The sequence below is a fragment of the Hoplias malabaricus genome, chromosome 2 (assembly GCF_029633855.1).
Source record: "Hoplias malabaricus isolate fHopMal1 chromosome 2, fHopMal1.hap1, whole genome shotgun sequence".
Classification (NCBI taxonomy): domain Eukaryota; kingdom Metazoa; phylum Chordata; class Actinopteri; order Characiformes; family Erythrinidae; genus Hoplias; species Hoplias malabaricus.
Window position 1 is genome coordinate 27,221,593 of NC_089801.1, and position 25,864 is coordinate 27,247,456.

At 36.1% G+C, this 25,864-nt stretch overlaps 1 protein-coding gene across 4 annotated transcripts in view; it reads right to left on the reverse strand.

Annotated features, from left to right (window-relative positions):
- Window positions 1–13,508: 13,508 nt before the first annotated feature.
- pisd (phosphatidylserine decarboxylase) overlaps window positions 13,509–25,864 on the reverse strand; it is a 36,235-nt gene continuing 23,879 nt past the window's right edge. For all 4 annotated transcript variants that reach the window (XM_066659782.1, XM_066659783.1, XM_066659780.1 and 1 more), the window contains 5 exons: window positions 23,105–23,341; window positions 21,553–21,691; window positions 20,703–20,852; window positions 19,843–20,003; window positions 13,509–15,346 (listed from right to left, as the gene is read on the reverse strand). In XM_066659782.1, coding sequence (XP_066515879.1) covers window positions 15,122–15,346; window positions 19,843–20,003; window positions 20,703–20,852; window positions 21,553–21,691; window positions 23,105–23,341 — 912 coding nt within the window. In that variant the 3' untranslated portion in view covers window positions 13,509–15,121. The remainder of the gene's footprint in view (window positions 15,347–19,842; window positions 20,004–20,702; window positions 20,853–21,552; window positions 21,692–23,104; window positions 23,342–25,864) is intronic.

Below are 25,864 nucleotides of genomic sequence, written 5' to 3' on the forward strand. Positions count from 1 at the left end.
CCAGTCCTTCACAGGGCAACACAGACACACACATTCACTCCTACTGACACTTTTTGAGTCGCCAATCCACCTATCAACGTGTGCTTTTGGACTGTGGGAGGAAACCGGAGCACCCGGAGGAAACCCACGCGGACATGGGGAGAACACACCAACTCCTCACAGTCAGTCACCCGGAGCGGGAATCGAACCCACAACCTCCAGGTCCCTGGAGCTGTGTGACTGCGACACTACCTGCTGAGACACCGTGCCGCCTAGCCATTTACAGTTACACCAAAACTGACTGGATTATAAAATGTATTGAAAGCTACTGGTGAGAAGAATGCATTTGACAGGCAGCTCCCAGTGTCTGAACAGTGGCTGCCCTCGTTGAGTGGCTGAAGGCACCTGTCGACTTGCAGCCACAACTGATTGACTGGCAGCTGCCAATGGCCGACTAGGGGCTGCCACATATTGACTTACAGATGCAACTGATTGACTGGCAGCTGCCATTGACAGGTACTTCCTGCTGCCAGTAAGAGATTAAACCTTTAGAGAATACATATTTACACCTGCATCTAATACAAAAGGAGACAAGCTACATGCAGAACCAGAAATCAGCAAAGATCAAAACACACAACAGTGATTCAAGCACAAAATAGATAAAAACACACCAACGCCTTGTGTTAGATGTTGGTGTGGGCTTAAATTAAGCAGAACCAGGGTAAACCAGCCAATCAGGAAGGGGACTGCAGCTAAAGCGGTATTTACTACACTTGGTTCAAATGGAAGATTGGAGCTATTGCAGGGGGTGCAGCCAGGCTAATGAGTGAGATGTACGTAATGCATGTCACTTGTAATAAATCCACTGTTTCTGTGACTTTTTTCAATAATCATTTTTTCAAAAATTTTTATGAATTAATTACAATGTTTTAAAAAAGTTACGTCATCTACAACAAGATACGTGTCTGTGGTTTACGATACAACATAGTTAAGAGCGTGTGGGGCAACTCGTGAAAAGCGCAGACATTGAAAACTGAAAATCCAAAATAAATTGGTTCTTAAACCTTATTCCACATAATTCGCAAAATTTATATCCCTAACAAATAAATAAGGCAAATTAATAATTAAAACTATAGTTTAGATGAAACGTTAACTGTCAGTCTTTGACATTTTGCCATATTATCTCATAGCAGTTTGTGATAAAGCAAAAAATGGTTTAAAAATGCAACATAAAATGGGGGATTGGTGGCACTGTCACACCGTTGATTTCGTTAACGAAAACTATGACGAAAAATATACGTTGACAAGGTTCCTCACAAAGAAAACTTGAAGAAGCTAGACAAAACGAATAAAAAATAGCGATCATTTTCAGACTACTAGATACCTGTTATTTATGATAAACCATAAATAAAAAAGGAAAATTGGTGCTCGAAAACAATGAAAAAAATGATTAATTGGAAGTCGACTAATTACTACCAACGTTTACTTTGAGTCTTCTTTGTGACGTGTGTAAAATGCTTTCAGAGTGTGGTTCAGAGTTGTATGAGCAGCAGTTTTGAACGGAGAGCTGGGGTTAGTTCAGATGAGTCGACTCCCAAAGAATCATTTGTTCGAGCTTCTGGGAAACGCACCTATGCAGCGTTGTGTTCTCCTTAATGCAGTTGTGTTCTGAGTTTCTGTTTGCTTTGTAAATGTTGTTGTGATGTGACTCAGGGGGCCACCATAGGCTTGGAATGCGACCCTGACCTGGATTAGAGGTTACAGACAATGAATGAATGAATTAATAATGTCAGGCTATGTTTAAAGTTAATAAACCAACAAAAATTAAATGACTAAAATGAGGCTAAAACTTAAATACTTGTTAGCCAGAAGACTTAATCAACTAAAACACTGTCACGCAGCTTCAGTTTTGAGTTATTGTATTTGAAGTTTGGAGTGTTCTGCAAGCATGTGGGTTTCTTCCAGTTGCTCCACAGTCCAAAACCACATTTTGGTAGGTGACTGGGTGAGTGGATGAAGCCCTGCAGCTGACTGGTACACTGTCCATGTTTCTGTTTCCTATCAGTTGTACAGTGGCTATTTGAAGCATGTTTTTGTTTTAGTCACGTTAAAATTATATAAAAAGAATCCTAGTTATGATCTGGATTTTGGCTCCTGGGATCCTACTTCATTTGAAAAGAGGGAGATTCACATTTACAACCCAGTCCTGTCAATCAAGGAGGTTACAAGTGCAGTTTCTGCAGTGCTGAGCCCAGAGAAGGCTTTATTCTCTTTATTACTGCTCAGTGGAGCATTACAAGGAAGGTGTCATTTTAAGGTAAAAATGCTACCTAGTGTTGCTTTAAAATGTGCAATGTCCTGAACATACGTCTTTTGACTTATGTCATTTTGTCAAGTTTGTCAGTACATACTGCGCCTTTGTTCTTTATCTGATGGAGAATCACAGGGCCCAGACATTTAATGATGTCTCATTGCATTCAACAAACAACCATAGACTTATTGGGAACTCAATATAACCTTAAACCTGTAAGTCTCAAATTTGTACATAGTGCAGTTTTTGCAGTGCTGAATAGCAACTGCAGTCCACTACTCTCGTTTTTACAGGTCAGTGGAGCATCAAAATGATTTTGAAGGGCCACATTGTAGTGGCTGGATGACTGGGTCAGAGCATCTACAAAATGGCAGGTCTTGTGGGGTGTTTCTGGTCTACAGTGGTTAGTACCTAACAGACGTTTCTAAGGAAGGTCAATTGGTGGACTGGTGACCAAGTGATGTTCACAAGGCTTTGTGTGAGAGAATGAAGGCTAACCTGTCTAGTCCGATCCCACAGAGGAGCTACACTAGCGCAGAATGCTAAATAATTCAACAATGGCAATAATAGCAAGATGTTAATACAGTGCACTGCATCTTGCTGTGTATGGGGCTGTGTGTTCAAATTGCCCACACTGATCCCTGTCCATCTGGTCAGAAAAATCACATTTTATGGATGTCCAGGTGCGTGTGCCTTGCTTATCTGAAAAAGAGATGGTACGAAGACGCATCATTGCAGAAAGCCAAGTTGCCAGAGGCAGTGACCTGTCCAGCAGTGTGGATCTGAAAACCTTAGTTGTTATTGTCTTAGTGCCTCTGTCCTATACAGTGACAATTGGTTTTGGGTTCAACAAGACAAAAACTAACTACACAGAAGAGAACAGTCTAGCAACAAAAAATATATATCTAACAGGTTCCTATGGGCAGTGTCCAGTGACCATGGCCCAGATTAAATGATAATAATGATTATATTTTAATATTTACAGCTTTAGAACTTTAGAACTTACTAGCTTTAGGTGGTTCTAAGTGCTGAATGTGAAACAGGTTACTGTCTTTGGTTCAGATGCCTATAAACATGAGTATTATTATCTCAGAAAATTTAAATGCACCATGAGAGACAAAAGGAGACAGGCTTGAGATTCCTGGACCACCTGGTCTCATTCATGTATAGGAGAAACTACAGAAATATAAAGATGTCTTTCTTGTTTTTGTCATCATAGAGGTCTTCTGCACAGCCAAAGCAGGACTATAAAAACTCCACAGCTGTTGTACTTTATTGCACTGCATCTCTAGACAAAGTAGCCTCAGAGCTTGTGGCTGTGATGCATTTTTATTCCCACTGGAGCAACCGCAGTATCATTTTCTCTATCTGCTGCAGTGTGGACAAAAAAAATCCTTATGTAATATCCTGTCTGTGGAGGAACTTACTCTTTGAAATACAAAGCCAGTTTCCCTGCATCATCAGTGCACCACTGGTTTCCTTTCATATTGTTTGTTTACCTGACCTCCTTCTTGGATTCATTTACAGTGTTTAGGTTTTCTTAAGGGGGGGGGGGTGTTATTTGATATTACAGATAGAAAAGAAAGGGTGCTCTTTGCTATAAGCGAGAGAATGGGGCTCTGCTATGAGAGAGAGAAAGAGAGAGAGAGAGAGAGAGAGAGAAAGAGAGAACTAGACAAAGGAAAACAAAGAGATGTTATGGAATGTGGCTTATCAACTTCTTTCAGTAATGCAAAAGTAGCTCAAACATTTCTTGCCTGTTGTACATGTGCAAATGACTACACGCCCCACCACAGAATTTGCAATCTTGTCCCCTCCCTTTGCAAGCACAATGTGACGCATGTTGATGGCTAGTGCTAAGACTGTTTACAACTTAAATAAAGAAATACACCCATAGGAAAGAGCTAGAGTTTATATTTCTATAGGTTCTCCTGGACAACAAGAGGACTAAATGAAATGATAACAGATATAAAGGGACTACAAATAATATTTTACCAACACAAAATAGCAAACAGCTATTATGAAAGCGAAATTGATTAGTTTTACATGTTTCCATTAAGTGCATTTCACTTGAGATGATGTCTCATATTCCAGTGTAGCCCTTGGGAAAATTAGTTTATGCTCCATACAATGGGTCCCCTAGATAAAGGCTTGTAAAATTGATGGTTTCATGGTAAATATACACATGATAAAATACATTAGAAAGAGTCCATTAGAGCTTCACATAGAGCTCAGCTCACTTTCTTCCTACAGCAAGCACAACATTAACATTTCTTCTCGGGGATCATCAGGTAGACGAACCTTCATCAGTATTTCACTGAATTAAGCCAACACCTTTAGGAGGCTCAACAATGAGGTCTGTCATCCCATACACCCCCAGCCCTATCATTCTCTTATACGTACATACACATTGGCCTTCTTGGTGACTAAGGCTGTACCAAGCCCCACTGGCACCATTAATGCACACTCAGTGCCACCAGTTCCATGTAAGTTGTACATGATACGTCTAAAGCTAAAGACTCTCTATATGCACAATAACACAACATTCCACCCCTTTCATGCCTCATTCCTTCCACCTTCTTAGTTTTCCCAGCTATTCTGTACTCTCCTTATCCACAACCACTGTCTAAACCTTTCAGCTACTTCTTATATCTCCTTTCAGACCTACCCTTAGATTTTGGCCTCTTAAGCAAACTGCACAAGCAAGGATATGGCAGACTTAGATACAAATCCCATAACACCTATCTCCACCGGTCTTATATTTGTCCACCACCCACCTTTCATTATAGTTACATAACATGAAGAAGTTACATAGTAAGTATAACCCCTTGTTCTTGTATAAGAAGTATAACCCCTTGTTATAGCATACTCATCACAGTGAACTGGGTTTTTTAACCTTTAGACAATTTTTTTTGTTTAAGAAGGAATGCTATCTAAAAGGCAAATCACCCATGTGAAAAGGTATTTGCTCTCTTAGCCAAGCAACATATTAACCAAAAGTAATGGATACTGAAATTCAGTTCACTGGTCAAAGCTGTGACTTAAATGCTGTTAGTCCTGTTGTAAATAAACCTCAATCATTTTAAAGTTTACTACAGAGTGATGTCGCCACCACAATTTTAACAAGCTAACTATTCAGTGATCAAATGAAAATAGACAAGAGACCAGCAAAAAAAAAAAAAAAAATCAATACAGATAAATATACAAAACCATCGCTAATATTCTAGAACAAAACAGAACCAGAGTGAGAGTCGATTTCCATAAACTGTGAATCATGGAAACCCTGGTGAACCTTCCCAAGCATGACATCCTGCCAAACTGTCAAATGTTACAGGAGGACATCCAAGGGATTGCAGGTTTCAAACCTTAGATAATGTCAGTGTTTACAGAAAGAAAAGTGCTCAGTAGTTGTGGACCAATTGCAAACCAAACCAAGGCAGTTTATTTATACACTGGGGACATTCAAAGTACTTTACAAATGAGAAAATACAAAGATAACGTGTGAATAGAAGTAAAAACTAAAGCAATGGTTGAAATAACATAAACATAATTAGCTTATTACAGTTTGAATTATGAGATTAAGGTGCAGTTAGAGCGCCAGTTTTAGCACTCAGTCATATTTACATGAGAACAGAACAGGTTTTTACTCTGGATTTAAATGTTTCTACTTTTGGGGAACATCTACAATTTTCTGGCAGTTTATTCCAGTAATACACAGCATAACTGTTAGTTTGGACTCTGGGCTCAAGTAGTTAACCCGTGTCCATGGATCAAAGAGATTTACTTTGATAAGAGGTTTGGTTTTTATTCTTTCAATTCATTTGAGAAGCATTCCATGCTGAAACCATTCAGAGACTTGTAAAAAACAACAATAACAACAAAAAAGAAAACACTGTTAAATAAAATAATGACCAATGACCATTACACACTGAGAAGGCATCATTGATCAATATTCAGTGGACCTCTATTATTGTTCAGTATTTAGAAGGTATAAAGACCTTCCTCTTCTCCTGTGCATTTGAGTCATGCTGCACTTAGAATAAATTAGAAATATATAAAGATGTAGATTTATTTATTTTAATACATGCCCTTTCTTTTACTGCACTCCTTTATTTGTCTTTTATATTTTAATTTGTTTTCATTTGTTCTATTAATCATTTTTATTTTTTTTAAATTTAATCTTAAAAGCTTTTTAATGGTTTTTATTATCTTTTACATTTTTAAATCTTCTACTGTATTTTTTCTGTACTGCTCTGTAAAGCACTTTGAATTGCTATTATGTACGAAAGGTGTTCTATAAACAAGGCCTTGCCTTGCCTTGATAAGCAGACCAGTTTGAAGGGTAACATTTTGGAAAAACACTTGTCCTTTTTTAACTGATGAAATTAGTGTACCTGCACTGTGGCGCACACATTGGTGCATTCAGGGACTTAAAGATAAATTTATAATTTCATGTGAGTTGCCATTTCTAGAAAAAATTTAAATTTATAATCACTTTGTTAAACATTTTTAGCTAATTTTTGGGGGATAAAATGACTATTGGCTACTTAAAATTCTTACAATATGATGTCACTATGGCGTGTTTTTGTGTGTGTGTGTGTGTTGTACAGTGAATACACAATGGAATGGTAACATAAGGCCAGTTTTACCTGTCATTCTCCCAAAAAATTTTAGACCAGCTGGTCTAGCACTGCCGAATGCTCCATTCAGATAAATATAGTCCTAGCACCTACTACTGAGAACAGGCCTGGAAAAATGCTAAAACCAGTTTGTGTGCATTGCATAGGCACTGAGTCATTCAGCTTTTTTGGAAGGTAAAGGACTTTTGTCAACCCAGATCACAGCTTTAAGACCAAACAAGACCAATGTGTTTACACATTAAATATATGACATAATGTAACAAAACTTAAAATAATATTTCATATGCATGTACCCAACTTAGTAGAATAAAAGTTATTGAATCAAATTTAAAGTAGAGGAAGTATACTACAGTATAAATGCAGGTAAATCATCCATAATATATTTAATAAAATCCATAACATAACAATTTTTGAAACAGAAGACATAATTTTCAATCTATTAATTCCATTCTATCTCTTTATGAGATTATTATATGAATAATTTGATTATTATTATTATTATTATTATTATTATTATTATTATTATTATAAAATGTGAGCTTTTTCAAATTCATTCATTCATTTGTCTGTAACTGTTTATCCAGTTCACAGTCGCAGTGGGTCTGGTGCCTACACAGAATCACAGCATGAAAGGCAGGAACACACCCAGGAGGGGGCACCAGTCCTTCACAGGGCAAAACACACTCACACATTCACTCATACACCCACACCTCTGGACGGTTTTGATTCACCAATCCACCTATCAATGTACGTTTTTGGACCATGGGAGGAAACTGGGGCACCTGGAGGAAACCTACGTGGTCACAGGGAGAACATACCAAACTCCTCACAGGCAGTCACTCAGAGCAGGTGTCGAACCCACAACCCCAGGACCTGTGTGACTGCTACACTACCTGCTGCGTCACCATTCTGCCCATGCAGAAACGATCTGTTGATGGAATAAGAAGCATTATTTAGATAAACTCACATAAACAAGTCAAACTGTATAGAAACAGATAGAATACTTGTATAGTATCGCTTTTAGTGGGAAATATTGTATATATTCATTAGATATACAATGATTTCACTTGCTAAGATATCTTTTACAGTGAGATTCAGAGTTTCACTGCATATTTTGGTCAGTTATATATACTATTTCTTGTTTTTGTAAATTGGAAATCTTTTTAAGATCATGTGTAACTGAACATTCCAAAGCTGTGATGTGAAACCTCAAGGCCTCTACTTGTGTAGGTGGAGTAGTTTCAGGGTCAACAAACATGTCCAATAGACTTTCATGTGGAATTGCAGTTCTACATCCGGTTGTGAGGAATGTGATTAAGCATACACACTGTCCAAACAGAAAATCAGGATAAGGTTGTAGGCACAATTAGGCCGGAATGAAAATGTTTTTATGTTTGTTTTTTTCCCCATATGAACAGCATACAGTTTCTGGTGTATTTGGCTTCAGTTTATTCATTCTAAATGGGTTATGATTTAAATATATTTTCCCCAATTTATTTTATTACTGAACAGCAAAATATTATCTACTGTTATTTTATACTGTATATATATATATACTTATATACTGTTATTACTGTAATATTTAAAATCATCATTTTATCAAAATCTATCCATAGATTAGACATAAGAAATATTTAACCTATTTTTAGATATTTTTGTTTATTTTAAGTTGCTTTACTTGTTTCTAGGAGTAATTATATATATATATATATATATATATATATATATAATTATATATAATTATAAAAATTATAAAAATTATAAAAATTATATTTAATTATAATCTGCCAGTGGAAAGACATTTTCTATCGATAAAATAACATATAGTTTGTCTGCGGATCTTTACAAAGGCCTTAATTTGTTTTATAAGTTCTTGAAACCATTTCCCAAAAGGAGGAAGTGTAAATTTAACAAAAACTGGTTGGATAACCCCAATTTTGCACTGCAGTTAAGTTCAAGAAGGTTAAGTCAAGTTCAAAACCAATATTTGTTTGAAATATTGGTTCATCATAACTTTTTTACTGAGTGTATAATAATCATGAAAATTATTATGATGTCATTTTTTTCAGTGGGCAAAACCTTGTTTCATTCATTACGGCTGAAAACATTGTAATCAATCGTCATGAATAACACACCTGTGTCTGTGAAAGTCAGCAGTGACATTCCTTAGCCTACACCCCATCCCCCAACCCCTGCGCCTGTGAATAACTCCTTAACATTGTGACTATGCTTGGACACCTGAGGGCGGGGTTATACACACACACCCAAAAACACACCAACACACTGACACACACACCAACTCCCCGTCAGACATGAACAGAATGCCACTCTCACTTCGACGGCCACCTGTTTAAGTCTTGTTACAGTAAGATTTTGGAAAACAGGTCTCATATAGCTCAGTGATACCCTAGAACATTCACTCTGGAGCCTGAAACAACCAACCAACTTTATTTTCTGCAAAACACAACATCAAGTCTCCACTGGTAAGTACTGATTTGTGTATTACTATTACTACATACAGATGTTACTTCAGCTTATTTTGACTGGATGAGGTCCATCTAAACTAGGAGTAAAATGTAGATCATTTGAAGGAAATCATTTTTAAGTGTGATTCCCCTTAAGGATTATTTCGTAGCTTTGGTTTAGAAAACTTACAAGGGAGTTCATGAAAAATGGCTGAAATTGATATACATACATTCAAGTGTAACCCGATACTTATATATCATCCCTGTCCAAAGAAAAACATGTCTCCAAACAGTAACTTTATAGAAAAAAGAAAGAAATGTTCAAACTTTCAATTGAAGTCTAGGTAAAAAGATTTTATTTATTATATATAGTAATTTTGGAGCATTTCTATTTGTTCATTCATTATAAAATTTTCACACAATGTGAAGGACTGCTGCTATGTTCAAATAATGTAGTAAACTAAAAATCAACCAAAAAATGGAGATACTTTTTTTTTCTTCAGACAGCGTCAATAAATCTTGTTGGTTTTTGTTTGTTTTTTTTTTTTTAATAAAAAATTAATTTCTTCTGTGTTCCAAATCATTTTCAGCACCTCTATATTCCTCCTGTTCTTACATAAAACCAACTCTGTTGTCTTCAAACATCTTTATTGTGTAATGTCCTGTTATTTTGGATAATATCTAATCTTTTTCCACAGGTGTCAAGCCACTCAGGAACATCACAAGCCTCATTTTGATTGTTGATGCTACAGCTCCAGTTTTAAAACCTTCAGCTGTTCTAGGAAGGAGAACGTAACTTGAGTTCCTGTTTGACACCATGAATCTTTCTTTGGATAACCCTTATGGCAATGTGACCATTCCCCGTGCCCAGCTGAATCGGATAAATGGCGATTCCAGCACAGTCATCATCAACCCTATGGCACTGGAGAGTGGTTACAATGGTACCTCTGCTCAGAATCCTTATGGGAGCTTCAAGCCCAAGGGAGAGGAGAATCCAGCCAGTGTACCTGTCTATGGAGAAGGCAGAGATGGCAACCAGCAGCCACCTCCATACACCAGTCAGGGCACATACACAGTGAAGGATGATGAAGAGCAAGTGGGCCGCTGTTATGCCTGCTGCTGTCGCTGCCGGAGGAAGAAGTGAGAGCCCAAAATTGTGGATTTACAATCTTTGAAATACAGAAATGCGGTGTGCTAAGACTCCTAGAACAACTCCACACATGGGGTGTGCTGGTTAAATTTGACCAGCCAGGAAATGTGCTTCTGGGGCCATGTTTCAGACTGGACACTTTGTCACTGCTCACCTGAACTGGATAATGGTCCACTACCGGCTGAATTCAAAATATTTTCCTGTGCCCTTACTGATCTCATTGAATAACTTATTTACAGATGGATTAGCTTTGCATACAGTGTTCCTTCTGTACTGTATTCTCTTCGAAGAGGGCTGTAAATGGCCTTTGCATTTACATTTGATTGCTATTGCCCAACAATTTATGCTTTGTATACTTCGCTATGGTGTTGTGTAAGTGATGACAAAGAATTGCCTCTTCAATGTCTAGAAACTTGCTTTTGTTTGTTTTGGTGCCACCCAAATATCCTGCTTTCTTGTATGGTTTACACATGCCATATTTAAATTTAAACACATTCCATGATGTTCAGGTTTGTTAAGTATGGAGATGGTGTTGAGTAGAGGCCACTGCTGGCCTTTAGATCACTGTAATGTTTTGTATAAGGCAGGGTAGTAAGTTTCAGGTGAACCACACCCTAAAAAGCTGCCTTATACAGACCAGGCTCTGCAGTCAAAAGCAAAGCATAGTCCTGTGTCTGAGCTTTGTCCGCACTGACTTGTCTCCAAAGAAATCACAGGATTGTTCTCTTAGATGCATTTACTCTTAGGCGTTTTACCAGGTAATACATATAAATGGCACTACCCACCTGCAATGTCTGGTAAAAGAATAGTCTAGACCTCATACATATCACCAAAGGACAGAACAGAAAACATGTGATGTACCATCTTTAACAAAAGAAATGCAAATACTTAGAACTGGACATCCACTGTTAATGGCTGTCCAGTATGAGGTGGCAGATAACTAACATATTACTAGTAATGGTGTAGCAACACCTTTTATTTAAAAGCTTTTATAAAACCACAAGCCAGCAAACCTCTTAAAAACAAATTGATTAGGCAGCAGTCGTGATACTTTCAACTGTTCATATCAAAGTATCATATCAAAGAGTATAAAAGGCAGGGCTGGGTTTCCCAAAAGCATCTTAGAACAGAGAACATTCTTAAGTGCTCAAGTGAGCATCACACTCAGCACTCTTTCACCCTGTTAAGATGCACCAAGATGCTTTTGAGGAACTGGGCCCTTTTTGTTCTCGGCACCATTAACAGGAATATATGTTCCTTCAAAATTTTCTTAGACCTGCATATATCGTATTTCTCAGAATAAGGAACATTTTGTTATATGTACACGTAGTGCTTAGTAGCAAATGCTTGGGACATATGGGTACAGCACATGTGGGTTTAATGATGTCAGATAAAAGTACGCTGACTCAGTTACAGTGATGTGGCATTGGACCTGAGAGAGAGAGAGAGAGAGAGAGAGAGAGAGAGAGAAAGAAAAGGTTGGCAGAAACATGACAGCAGCTGAACCGGTTTGGGACGCAGGACCTTAAGAGAGAGGGAAAAAAGGAGTGGCATTCTCTGCATTTCCTGGAGTGGTGTGCATACAATGCTAATCAGGTTAGTTTCAGTAAGAAAAAAAAATGTTTTCTCTGGACCAGTGACTCAGGTCCTTAAACTAAATCACCATGTGTTACATAAAGAATCACAAGCTAGCATTGTCCTGTTACCAAATCAGTTAGCATTGTCCTTTTAGTAAATCGACCAGCTAGCACTGTAACCAACAGCTAACATTGTCCTGTTACCTAAAGACTCACCTGCTTGATTTGTCTTTACCTCAATAATAGCCAGCTAGCATTTTTCTGTGAACAGTGTTACATAAGGAACAAAGATAATTTAGGCTCTATAGTTAAATACATTTGGAGGCAAAATCTAAGCTTTCCTGTCTTAAAAGTAGTGTGTATATTGCCTCTTGAGATGTTTGTAAAATGTTGCAGTATCTTGTTCAAAATTCTTTGAGTCTGTAATACTATACAAATATAGTTTATGGTAACTGATAGTGTTATGTAATCTTTTTTTTTTTTACTACCAGCCATTCAAATCTATGTCAGCAGGGGAATATGTTCACAACCTAGTGTTTTTAAAATGCCAAATTGTAGTTTCTGTGGAAATGGGTAGAGTAACATATTAATGTCCTAGTAGCTTAGCTCTTTAAATGAGCAATAATTTTTGGCAAACAATATTTATGAATCTGATTATTATTATTATTATTATTAGAGTAGCTACACTTATGCTTTGTAGTCCCCCATAAACATTTATGCTCCATTTGGAGATACATGTGTTAATTTGGACAGAAACGAAAAATGGGGGTATTCATGTTCAAAATGTTCATGTTATAAATGTTGGTCCTATCACCTGGAAATGGCCAATTAGGACATTGGTGATTTCTCAGCCAAATGAGGCCAGGAGTTCTAAGGCGGCACAGTTTTGCTTTCTCTTGGCCAAGCAAGCACAGCCATTTGTCAGCTGATGTGACAGAGATAGGCGGTTGCCCCTCTTCTCTGGTGCATGACATTGCATCAGCAGCAGTGGGTAAAGAGGCAGTGGATGATATCACAAGAACACCAAAACCCAAAATCTAATTTCTTCATATGGATTGTTTTTAGATGCATTCATTTCAAGCTTTGTACCAATCATCAATGAGTGATTCCTTCATTAAATACAAAACGTTTCCTAATGGCATTCCTGAGGTTTGATCATGGTGCTTAATTGCAAACTTATAAATGTATAACCTGATTAGGTTACTTTCATCCAAGTTTAGGATTTTATTTTTTATTACATCTGCCTCAAGAGAGAAATGTTGACAGCACAGTTTCTTCATAAGAATGTTCCAAAATTTATTAGTCATGTGTTTTGCATTTGCAACTAGACTGCAGTTAAAAATCTATGCAGTGTTAAACGAGTTGAATGATTCAAATACAATTTGTATATTACACATATAAAACCCCTATTTAACTATGTTTTCTGTGAAGGCCCCACCTGTGTTAAACCCTTTTCTTCTCTTTTACTTATAACCCAGCCGGCAGACAGTGAGGAGTTCCTACAGATCAGAGTTGCCATACACTCCCACCCCCCCCGAGCTACAAAAAAAAAAACCCAGAATGACAGTGAAGTGTGAAGTCAGAGAATCCAATTTTCAGATTACAACCAGAGCACATTAAAAAAAAATTATATATATATATATTAAACATTTTTTTGGCACCACTGGAGATCTGAGAGAGGAAAACCTTGGTGGCCAGACAGCTTTCTGACCTGGGTGTCAACAAAAATTATACCAAAAGCTGAGACTATTTAAAGAAATGGAGTATAGTTTTATAAAATTATAACACCTGATTTGTGAGCGGCGTGAAAACCTTTATGGAAAAAACCCCCAAAAAAACACTGTTTTGATAAATCTTAATTATGTGCCCTCTGGGCAAGCAAGATCATTCATTCCATCGTTTAGACACATTAAATCTTACAAATGATTACTTTCTCACTCATCAATATGAAGATTTACCCTACACAACTTAATAAATTACCTTTATGTGATGGTATCTCATATACTGTATCTTGTCAGTAGCAAAAATCAAGCCATCAGGTAAATACTGTTTCACTGAGGTGCACTAAAATACTGAGATGCACTGTGTAACACCCACCCTTTAAACCATAAGGGAATCTGCTGACAGCAAAAAAAGATGATGTGTGGGTTACTAGGTGCTTGCCAAAAGTACCGGGATCAGTTATTCTGAGTTCAGTATTATCTGACAATTACATTTGTGTTAGAAATTAGTGTACAATATGTAGAAATCTACAACAATGCAATCATACCACATTATATTATAGGCTAGTAAAAATTTGATGGAATGAAAATCTACAACTAGAACCTGAAGGCAGCAGGTCTAACTTTAAAGCAAATGATGGCAGTGATGTTTGCAGATCTTTCCAGAACCGTAGGTCCATTGTCTGGGTGGAGCAGCTCCATCTTGATTCAATATCAAAATAGTTGAATATCAAAAGCTAGACAGAATCAATATGAAAAAGAGAGTGAGAAAAGAGAAAGCCTGGCAAAACTGAACAATTTTATACATTCCTTCTTTGTGTGTGTGTGTTTGTATTCATATGTGATTCAGACAAGCATGCAGCTGACTGTGCAAATGTAGTTTTCCAGTGTTAATCGGTAAGCTCCTCAAAATCCCCTCTGTGTAAAAAGGCAATATGGGCAAAACAAGAGATGAATTTTACAATAAGAAAAACAGAAAAATAATTTAGGGCAAAAAAAAAAGTCTGGATGGCAAAATGTTGTCATGACATGATGATGGTCTAAGCTTAGTCTTTTAACACTTTACAATAAAAGCAAACCTGTTATAAACCGCTCCCATGTAAATAGGAAGACTCCAATCACAATAATGCAACAGCGGTGGTCTGTGTCAGTAGAAATGAAACCACTCTCCATTGAAGCGAGTGTGTTCCTTGGTGTGCGTGTGTGTTAATCTGTGAGACCCTGCTTGAGTTTGCACACATATTAGTGTGTCCATGGGCAAGATCCTCTCTTCGTGGGTCAAATGGACCCGAGAGGTTCTCCGAAGCGGATCTTCTGTCCTGCTGTAAGGCTGAAAGTAAAGTCCCGTGGAGCTTCAAACAGCAGAACAATAGTGGAACCTAGGTTGAACTCGCCCAGGTGCTCTCCCTTGCGCATGGTCACACCCTCTTGGTTGTTGTTGGACACATAACTAAAGTCATTATATGAACCTTTACTGTAGCGAGGGCTGTTTGTATGCAGCTCCTAAAAAGGAAAGAAGAAAAATGTATTTGTTAATGTTGAGACAGCTTTTTCCACCATAAAAAGTACATAATTATAATAGAAGAAATCTTAAATTTAATAAACCTATGTAACATTTCAAAATATGAGACTGTACATAATGAGATTATTTAACCAATTTCTTGACATTTTTGCTTGTTATAAGTAATTCTATCCACTCATTCTACTGGCAAATCATTTGACTTGTATAAAGAATAATTGGGACAATTCAGCATTTCTTATAAAGAAGTAGATGCAAATTGTTTAAAGTTTTTTTTTTATTACCCAGATGTTAATAAAATGTAAATAAATGCTTATAAAAAGGGTTATGAATTCTTGAGATTCTCATCACAGTGTATCTATTTGACCATTCAGAAGGGATTTGATGCACTAAACTTATTCAGTACAGAGATGCAATTTAAGCACCCTTAAGAATTATTACAATTAATGAAAGCATTGCATCTTATAGGACAATAATAGTACCTTTAAATCTAGATGTGATTCCAAGTATCATACATTAAACAAGCTAAATTATATACACACAATATATACAACATACATATGTGCTCTCACCAAATAAATCTTTTCAAAATATTATCAGAATATATTGATAACTGTAAGATGGAGGCTATTGTAATACATTTTTTTCATAAAATCAGTGTACATATCTATATAGGGTGCAGTTGATTATTAGTACTTTAGTTTTTTTTTTAACTTTATACAGGTAAGTATTGCGCAGCAGCCACTTACAAAATATAACAAACGTACATGATGCTATAAAACAGAGAGGACAACGCATACATGAAACAAACCTATTAGCTCTCAATCACATTATACATATTCACCAATTAAAATGGAAATTTATTATGAGAAACACACAAAGAAACAATTAATGTTTGAATTCTGCATGAATAGAGACAGAGAGGATGTTCAACATTAACATTTGTGGACGAAACTACATATGTGTGTTAGTAATGTGACCATATCCATGGGCTGGAGTCTCAATATTTTTACCCATTTTCTGGTTTCACAGTGCAGCACTAATGTAAACAGATGTGAAAGATGAATATCTTTATCTCATACACAGCTCCACTCTCTGCACTGGAGAGAAACTCTCAAAAATCAGCAGCACACATCTGATCCAAAGAGCTTAACTTGTGACTCCACATCAGATCTATATCCCATTAAGGGCACATGGTGTCACAATCATGCAAAATGATTTATCTAGAGCTTATTAACTCAAATATGATTCTTTAACCATAAAACAAGCATTGTACATGTGGGCCCAGGGCAGAATTAAGCACACAATAGCACAAGGGGATGGAGGGTATGCCACAAAGCAGAATATTTCAGTAAAATAGATAACCTAAAAATTCTTAACTGTTCTCCTAAGTAGGATCTAGATTTAAAGTAATCTGAGGCCCAATTAATGAACTAACTCCTGCTTGTTCATATATCATCACTACACTCATTGACCCTCATTGTTATGCAACACTGGTGCAGAGCATTGACGAGTCAATAGATTACCCCATCTGCCACTAGGAATGAGGTCAACCCCACTCCTGGTGACATGACCTAATATAAAACTGATGATAAAAATACTTCAATGGAATTATTAGCAGACACCAGCTATGGACACAGAGGTTTCCCTTCTCTGCACGGCCTGCGGACTGACTGAATTTCCCACATTCACCTTGGCACAGCGGGCCCAATGGAGCAGTATCCAATTAAACATGACCCGGGGCGGAAGTAATGCCATGAGACCTAACAAGTGACTGAGAGAGTTGAGGATGCGTCATGGGATCAGTGTTCAGTCAAATGAGCTAATCAAGGAAGAGAGGATTTAGGAAATGGGTCCCGAGTTGGCCTTTTGGTATGCCAGTGTCATGTAGCTTATGCCCTTTAACACTGGTCTAGAAAGATAGGATAGTTAACTGTTTTAAACAACGTACGTCACAATGATAAATTATTTTTTTGGCATTCAAAAGATTTAGGCTATAGTAAGAAGAAAAATGAATGGCTTTGATTTTTAGAAGACATTGAAAAGTCACCACATGTTACTTAAATGTGTATTAGCTCACTATGGTGAGTACAACTGGGTTTGAAAAAAGAACATATCTAGGGCTGCTGTTATTTGCTGTTGATACAAATTATCCTACAACTAACCTACAGACTTTAAAAGCTCTTCTGGTTAAAATAATATATGTCTAAAGCTTATAGCATTAAGCCTATTATTGTTATTAGATTATTAGGCAGGCTAATCCTTGAACTGTCCTTTTTTGCCGGATGTCCAAGCCGGTCAGTTCAGAAGAGGCTTCTGCATTAACCAAGTCACGGAGTGACAGAATAACTTTGAAAAAACAAGCACGAGCAAAGAGGGTATATGGCCAGTGACGAGGTCAGACACATACAGTGCTTGCAGAGACAAAAGTAAATGTTTAAGGCTAAGCACCAGCTATATGAAAGTGTCAAACAAATAAATACAGTGGAATTTGAGTTCCTAACATGTGTTTATTGATAGTCAGAAAACATGTTATTTCTTACTAATTCAAGGAATAAGGATTAAAAACCGTTAAAAGACACCCCCCCCCCCCACACCAACAGTGTTTGGAAACTCTAATAGGCATCTTGCCTGTCACGTAGATGGTGGACAACAACTCCAGAAGTTGCACTTAATTTAATGCAAAATGACAAAAAGGTGTGTTGTTTTTAGCTGCAATAATTCAATGTACAGTGGGACATCTGTGCACAAATGGCCCAAAGATCCCAAAATATCCAGAAAATTGACTAAATGTGTCAACTTTAAATGGGCACTTTGGAAAGGACCATCCGCTCACTCCATTATCTGTAGTGCTCATTTCACTGGCGCTTTTCCAACAATATGGGCATGTAAGGAAACCAACAAAAGGGGTTCAAGAGCCTCTGTATACATGGAGGTAAACAGGGTAAGTGCACTTACTTCGCCTGTAAGTTGGTGTTAGTTGCCGTCAAGAATTTCTGTAGCGAGCTCGGGTTTTTCCGTCAATTTAATAAAATTGTCAGTTTTAAAGCAAATTAAACATGCTATTTTCATTTTAATTCATACCTATATATGTCGGTAACTAAAATAATGTGAAATATTCATGGAGGTCCATTAAGTGGTGCTTAGCCTTTAACTAATGACTGCAGGTCTTGCAGAAATTGTTTGGTTTCTAATATATTTATATTATAAAGATAAACTTGTCTGCATGTTTGCGTGTAGTGTGTGTGAATGGCTGTGAGAAATTTACAATTTAATCTGTGGCAGTTGTATATGAATTTGTCAAATGCATCTCCTGTTGGAAACCATATCACATCTGAAAAACTGCTGTATGAAAACCATACAACGAATCAGAATACTTAAGAAAATGAATATAAAAACAAAATGCAATTAGTTGTAAATCAATATAAATATGAATGAATCATATGAATGATTTTTTAACAATTTTTAATTAGTTGGGACAGGGCAACAAAAGATTAGCTTTAAAAAGGTTCTGTAATGTTAAATTTGTTAAATAAATGTTAAAAAGTGAATCTCAGTGATGCTGAATTTTTAAGGGGCATGGGCAAATTGTGCAACAACACATGGGAATTTCATCATCTACAGTATATTAAAGTAATTTAAAGTTTCAGAGACCCTGATCCTCCTGTAATAGATGACTTTACAAACCTGGGTAATGAGATATATGTGATGAAAAAAAATACTTTGTCTGTGAGATTGAAAATGGATAAATTTGGAAAATTATGATCAAAACCCGTTAACTATATTAAGACCACACCCACCCATGCCCCATTTACGCTTTACAAATACAAAACATAACTGTTGCAAATGCATATGTAACTTTCAAATTAAATAAGAAAACTTTTCTAACATACTGCACTTAAGCAAACACTGTTTACAAACACAAACAATATTTTGCAATGAAATAAAGCATGGTTTTCAAATATCCCCATGTCAGGATTCATAATTCCTACAACCAATTCTACAAAGCCGTTTGTCAAACCATGCTACTTTCTACATAGACACAGTTTCACCGGGCACAATATATTTTTTTTTATTTGCAAATGAAGGAAAACTGATTAATACTCAACAGTAACCCATCAACATTAGGTGGTGCTGTGGGTACACTTTACAAGATGTGCCAAGTTACAACTACCTGCCAGAATTTCACTCAACTTCATGTGCACACACTTCATTGCATATTCAATTTTCTATATATAAAACATGCCTTATGTGCTGGTTAAATGCAATATATTAGAAAACATCCCTGTATTTACTATAAAGTCATGTATCAAATTTTGTATTTGTAAAGTACATTTTGGGTGTATGATAGTCTTGTTTTCTATTTGTACACCATGTAATGTTAAAAGGAGTTAAAAGAATTGATACAAATATACCAAAGCCTGTAGCATATATTACTCAAAAGGAATTATATATACGAGTCGTTCTTCTGAGCGCTGACCTTGTCAAAGTAGATACGGATGGATCCCACGTTGGTAGCTCCAACCGCTGTTAGAGAAAAGAAGCCATGTGTCCATTCTCCACTCAGCACCACTCGTTCATTATGACAGAAGAGCTCTTTAATCCATCGTGCTACACCTGGATTCACTGACATAAGGGAGCCTGCGTAACACATACAACCACATACATATTTATTTAATTCCTACAAAATCTAGAGACAGGGTTGCCTTTCTGAATATTGTGTACTAGGTCTAGGAAAGAGAACTGACATGTACATATATTATTTGCTTACATTTTACTATTACAACAATGCAGTATTACAAGGCACCAATATGGCACTGAGCTACAATAAGCTCTGACTGTCTCTGTTACAGGCTGATCAGACTCTGATGAACTTCTCTTTTGGTAAGAGTTCACTTGATTCAAAACAAAAGTTAAGTTGAAAAATACAATAAATGTGTATTCATTCATAGAAGAATTCTAGAGAGCCTCCACTATAGCAATGAAAAATGCTTCATTTTTCACAAACACTGCTTTGGAGAATATACATTTATTTGAATGTTTCTCCAGATTAGCAAGGTATTAAAATGCAATTTTTGGGCATGCCATGTTTTCTGCCACATTATCAAAATGTTTCTCAGTATTACATTACAAAAAAAGCATTTAAATCTGGACTGCAAAAGACCATGCTTGTAAGGTTGGGGGCAATTTAATTTATAACCATTTTTTAAAATCCCAGAATACTGGTCACTTTACATGTATTATTTATATTTTATAAATATGCCTAGACATATGAAATACTAAAGATTTCAGCACAAACATTATCAAAATGACCAGATTTACACAATATATTTCACTCACCAGGGAAGTGACGTCTATGAGCAACTCTCCAATCTGTCGGAGAGTGGAAGCAGTGGTAGTCTCCAGGAGCTAGATACACCACACAGTGGAACAGCTCATTTCCCTCTTTTGTCACTAACAGATCCTGGAAGGAGCTGGGGTCTTCCATGTCTAACACACAAATATGAAAGAATGAGAGAAAAAACTCTCTAAACAAACCATATTCCATTTCACAAAAAAATGTATCGCTCCCCAAAAGGGATTAGTTTTAACAGAAAATATTGAGAAGAATAAAAAGCTGTTTTCTAAAGAGGAACATGTAGATGTTATTTTAAAACAAGGCACATGTCAAACATTAATGAATCATGAATCATTCAAGTTTGAATTGGGCAAAACATTTTCTGTGCCATTTTTGCAGTGTAAACATTTGTTCATTGTTAAATAATAAATAATTATAATAAGATTTGGATTACAGTTTTTACAAAGTATCATCATATAATGAAAGACACCATTTTATTGATTTTCTCTACAAATTATTTTATATTTTCTCCCTGTGATAATATTGCATATTAAATATTTTAGGCCCTTTATCTAAATAACATTCAAGGATTCTAATCATTCATTTATAATCTGTAACTGCTTATTCAATTCAGGGTCACGGTGGGTCCAGAGCCTACCTGGAATCACTGGGCGCAAGGCAGGAATACACCCTGGAGGGGGCGCCAGTCCTTCACAGGGCCGATGTGTGTTTTAGATCACATTAATGACTGCCTAACCATTATTAAAACATCTGTGATTTTTGTGGTTTGCCTCGTTTCTTTTGCACAGAAGTGTATATGAAACCTTTTCAGAGACTCGGTAAAGAACTTACTTCTGTTGATGGCTATACTCTCAGCCCATGTGAACGGCCCAAGGAATGTCTCCAAAGAATAGGTGACACCTTTCACTTGCTCCACCTCACAGTTCTTTACTCGGCCAAAGTGAAGGATCTTCCCGTCAGCTGGACTAATCTAACACACAGAACAGGAAAACAGTCAAATGGTTGATGAAATAATCATTGATTCCATTTATTAACTCAGAGTGGTCGTGACCTCCAGTTAGCCGCCTCAGACATTTATGGTGTTTCTCTTTAAAAAAAAAAAAACTAAGCCCTATACATTTCTCAAATACTGTAAGATTAACCAAAATGGTTTTATGCATTTTTCAAAAAAAGTTACCCGGATAGTTATGGTTAAAACTACATATTATAATCATTATTACTTGTTACTATTATTCGAAGAAAACAATACAATCTAACTGCCAAACAGCTGCTATTTGTACTTACATTTTTAACACATCCTTTAGGCAAAGTGCACATTTTAAGTGTAATTCTGTGTTTACAGAATGTGAAATGTGTACATACATTACATATTTGAACATTGCCCTGAGAATTTGATTGCATTCAGCAACAAAAGTTATTGTGAGGTTAAGTACAGGAGTTTGATTATCAGACTCCAATCCCAAAAACTCCATTCATTTGATGGTTCTTCAGAGTTCTTAAAAATAATAACCCTGAAACTAGAGTCCAGTCCTCTAGACTAGAGGATTTAGCCTAGGGCTGTGCCATATTGTATCATTTGTGATAATATCATCATAATTTTTAAAATGCTATAAAAAAAATCAATATGTTATGATAATATGCTAAACAATATGATGAGCGTGATATTCTGACTTGTTTACGTAATGACTCAGCACAGCAACTATTCTGTGTTAGTTTTGTTATTTACTGTTTTAAGTTTTAAGGTTACTTTTTGTATAATTCTGTACATATGCTGTTTATATGCACATACAATTTTCTGCACTGTGGTTGTGTGGTAGATTTATATGATGCAATATTGTTTCATACAAAATCATAATCTTGGTAAGTTACAGTTTACAAAATAAGCAAATGTTAACAGTTTTTTAAAATGTTTATCTGTAGTAAAATAAAATTTAATAAATATAACCATGTAATACTATTTTATTATAATAATTATTAGTATAACAATTTTGTTTCAATAGTGTGTTCTTGAAATTAATAAAAGTATTTTTCAGTGTTATTTCATATCGCCAAGAATATCGTTATTGTCAAAATACCTTGAAATATCATGATATTATTTTAGGGCCATACTGCCCACCCCCAGTTTAGCTTTTACTTGCAATGCTGAATGCAATGACTGGCCAAGAAATGACAAAGATTGGCTAGAAATGACAAAATCAGCACTGGAAATTGGACATAAATCTGGATTTAAAAACTACAGAGATATAGAGAATCCTAAATTCTAAATACTGTGCGTATGAATTGTGTTTAATATTGTGTATTGTGACCAAAGCCCCAAGATAAATATCCTAATACGTACTTATGTACATGAAAGAGCATAATAATTCTTTATACAGATACATACCACACAGTGGGAATCACACACAGGTCGGGCCTGAGGTTTGAGTTTGCGTCTGAAGAACTCGCCAAGGTTCCTGTAATGCTGCAGGTCCTCCACAGCTGCCTCTTTCATGTTTACCCCAAATGTCCATATGTAGAGGCTAAAAATGGGCTTCCGTAACCAGGTAGGAAGGTCGACCTGGTTGAGTCGGCCCCAAGCTCTGGAGAGTAGCCTTGTGGGTATGGACTTATATATGGCAACCTAAAGCGGGACAAACCAATGTTAGGAATTGGTCAGTTATTTAGTATATTTACAGTAATATAGTGTAATTAGCTGATCATTTTTGCAAATGTAGGGTTTAATAATTCTGCACATATTTGAATGCACTAGATCAGTATTGGACCAATACCAAGCTAGAAAAGACAAAAAGAGAAGCTAATAAACAGATGTTGAATTCACATTCATATATAAATAAATAAAGGAATGCACTGACCCAGCCTTTTCTTTCCTAGAAAAGAAAAAAAGGCTGAATCACTGCATTCCTAGTTTTGGGTGTGGGAGATAAAAACTGCATAGAAAAACTGAAATTCAGAAATATGCAAGATACAGAAACAGTCAGAATGTGAGTAGGCACACTGAGAATATAGGTAACCTCTAAGAGCATCTGGTGTAAGACTTAGCTATTTAATCTGAAGAAAAGCATAATAATAAAAAAATGTATGGTGATGGGTTAGAGAATGACTAAGGAAAAACATTTATGCAAATACCTTATAGATTTACTATGACAAACTACTATATTTATTTTTAAATTACAAATTAATATGAGATATTTCCATTCCCAAGGTCACATTTCAGTCTATTTGCTCTTCAGATATGGGGCTATATTTAGCTTAGGATACATGCTTTATCTATTATTCAGTGTCCTTCATTCTATTAAAATAGGTTTAAATATACTGTCCCTGTCAATTAAATAAAAAATAAATATTACACCAAGTGATAGCTCATCAGTTTGTATGAAACTATAGGGCTCTAGCCATCTGCCATGCACTGCACATTGGAGCTTCTGTCTTTACTGATCAGGCTAGTGTTTGAAAAAGGATTACTCATGCATCTGCCATTTTCCAAAATTATTCTGTGTTTATGTGCATACAATGTACCAGGTGTTTTTAAATCCGCTGTAAAAGTAAGTCTACATCATTTCTGTGGCCTGAGCATACAAAAAACAACAACAGTAAGGGAGCTATATCTGGATCAGCAATGCTTTCTGGGAGCTAATGCCTGTTTGAACAGGAAAAAAACCTTAGCCAAGATCCATTCTCAGTATAAGTGCAAAGTCTAGATGCCATGGAGGCTGAGATGCAGGAGGTATCAATTCTAGCAAATTTCAGCTCTAGCCAGCAAAAAGAATAGCCACATACCAAGGCCACTATTTTTAAATTTTCCAGATCAATGCTATGAATTTAATAGTTTACGCCAAAATTTTAAGAGGCAATAATGCAAAAATACCAAAATTCAATTGAAAATGGATGATCTAAAATTCACTTCTGCATATCGTCAATTTCCAGAGGAAAATATGTATTTCCGTCATTGCCTACATTTAGTTTACGACACTGTTTGACCACAGCAGCAGTCCTTCACATTGAGTGAAATTGATGAATAGATCAATCTAAAAGCTCCAATATGAATTGGAATGAAATCTTTTGAAATTCACTTCCACTGAAAGTTGAGAAGGTTTTTCTCTGTCTCTTATAAAGTTATTGTTTTGAAGACAGAGCCAATATGCAGAATATGTATTATCATTTTTTAAATTAAATTTTCCAACAACATGTTATTGGTGTCACCACTAACAAACATGTATTTCCAAAATGAAGGTAAGGCAAATCCATTAATGTTAATGTAAAAAAATATATATTCCTAGTCATTTTGAGGTGTTTTTATTGCTCCATACAACTGTTAAAGGGTAAATAGCAGCTGGTGTACTCAACTGATGCAGAAAGCATTTTTATTTTTTTAAGCAATGTTTGAACTCAAAATAAAAATTCAAATTCAGCAAATCCAATCACTTGCCATTTTCATTCCTTACATAATATATATCTTTATTTAAATAAAAATGTGTTTCCTAAACTGTGTTACATATTTTTACTTAAAAAATTGCTAAGTTGTAATTTACGTTATATGAAATTGAACTCAGTTTTAACACTATGGATTAAATTGCTGAACCCAAACACACCATAAAGGTGGCAATATTTAACTGTTAAAACAGAAATGGCACCTTCTGAATTTGGAGTTTCATATTTGCTTTTTACAGCATTTACTGTATATATAATAAAAATAAATAAATAAATAAATAAATAAACTAAGCATGGCAGAGTTCTTCTGGAAAGGAATGGGTGATTCCATTTTTATTTTTCAGCTTCTGAGCATCACTCAGGGACCCAAACAGGGTGGGGCATGGACACAATAAGTGCAGAAACTTAGTAGAAAGAGTTCTGCATTCTCTAGCTGCTGTGTTCATACATGACTCAAGGAGAGACTTTATTGGAATGTGTGGTTTTGTATTTTATCAGTGCATTTTACTTATCAGTGCAAGCTTAATTATAATTGAATTAATTTTACTAAACTGTGAGGTTGGTTTATATACCGTAGTAGATCTGCATCCGAGGAGCAAGGAAATCCAGACTTGATTCTGATAGTGTTGCTTGCAGTGAATTAATGTCTAATCAGTGTCCAAAAAAACTTTTATCTCCAAGTTTTTTTTTCTACGTAATTGGAACACATCAACTG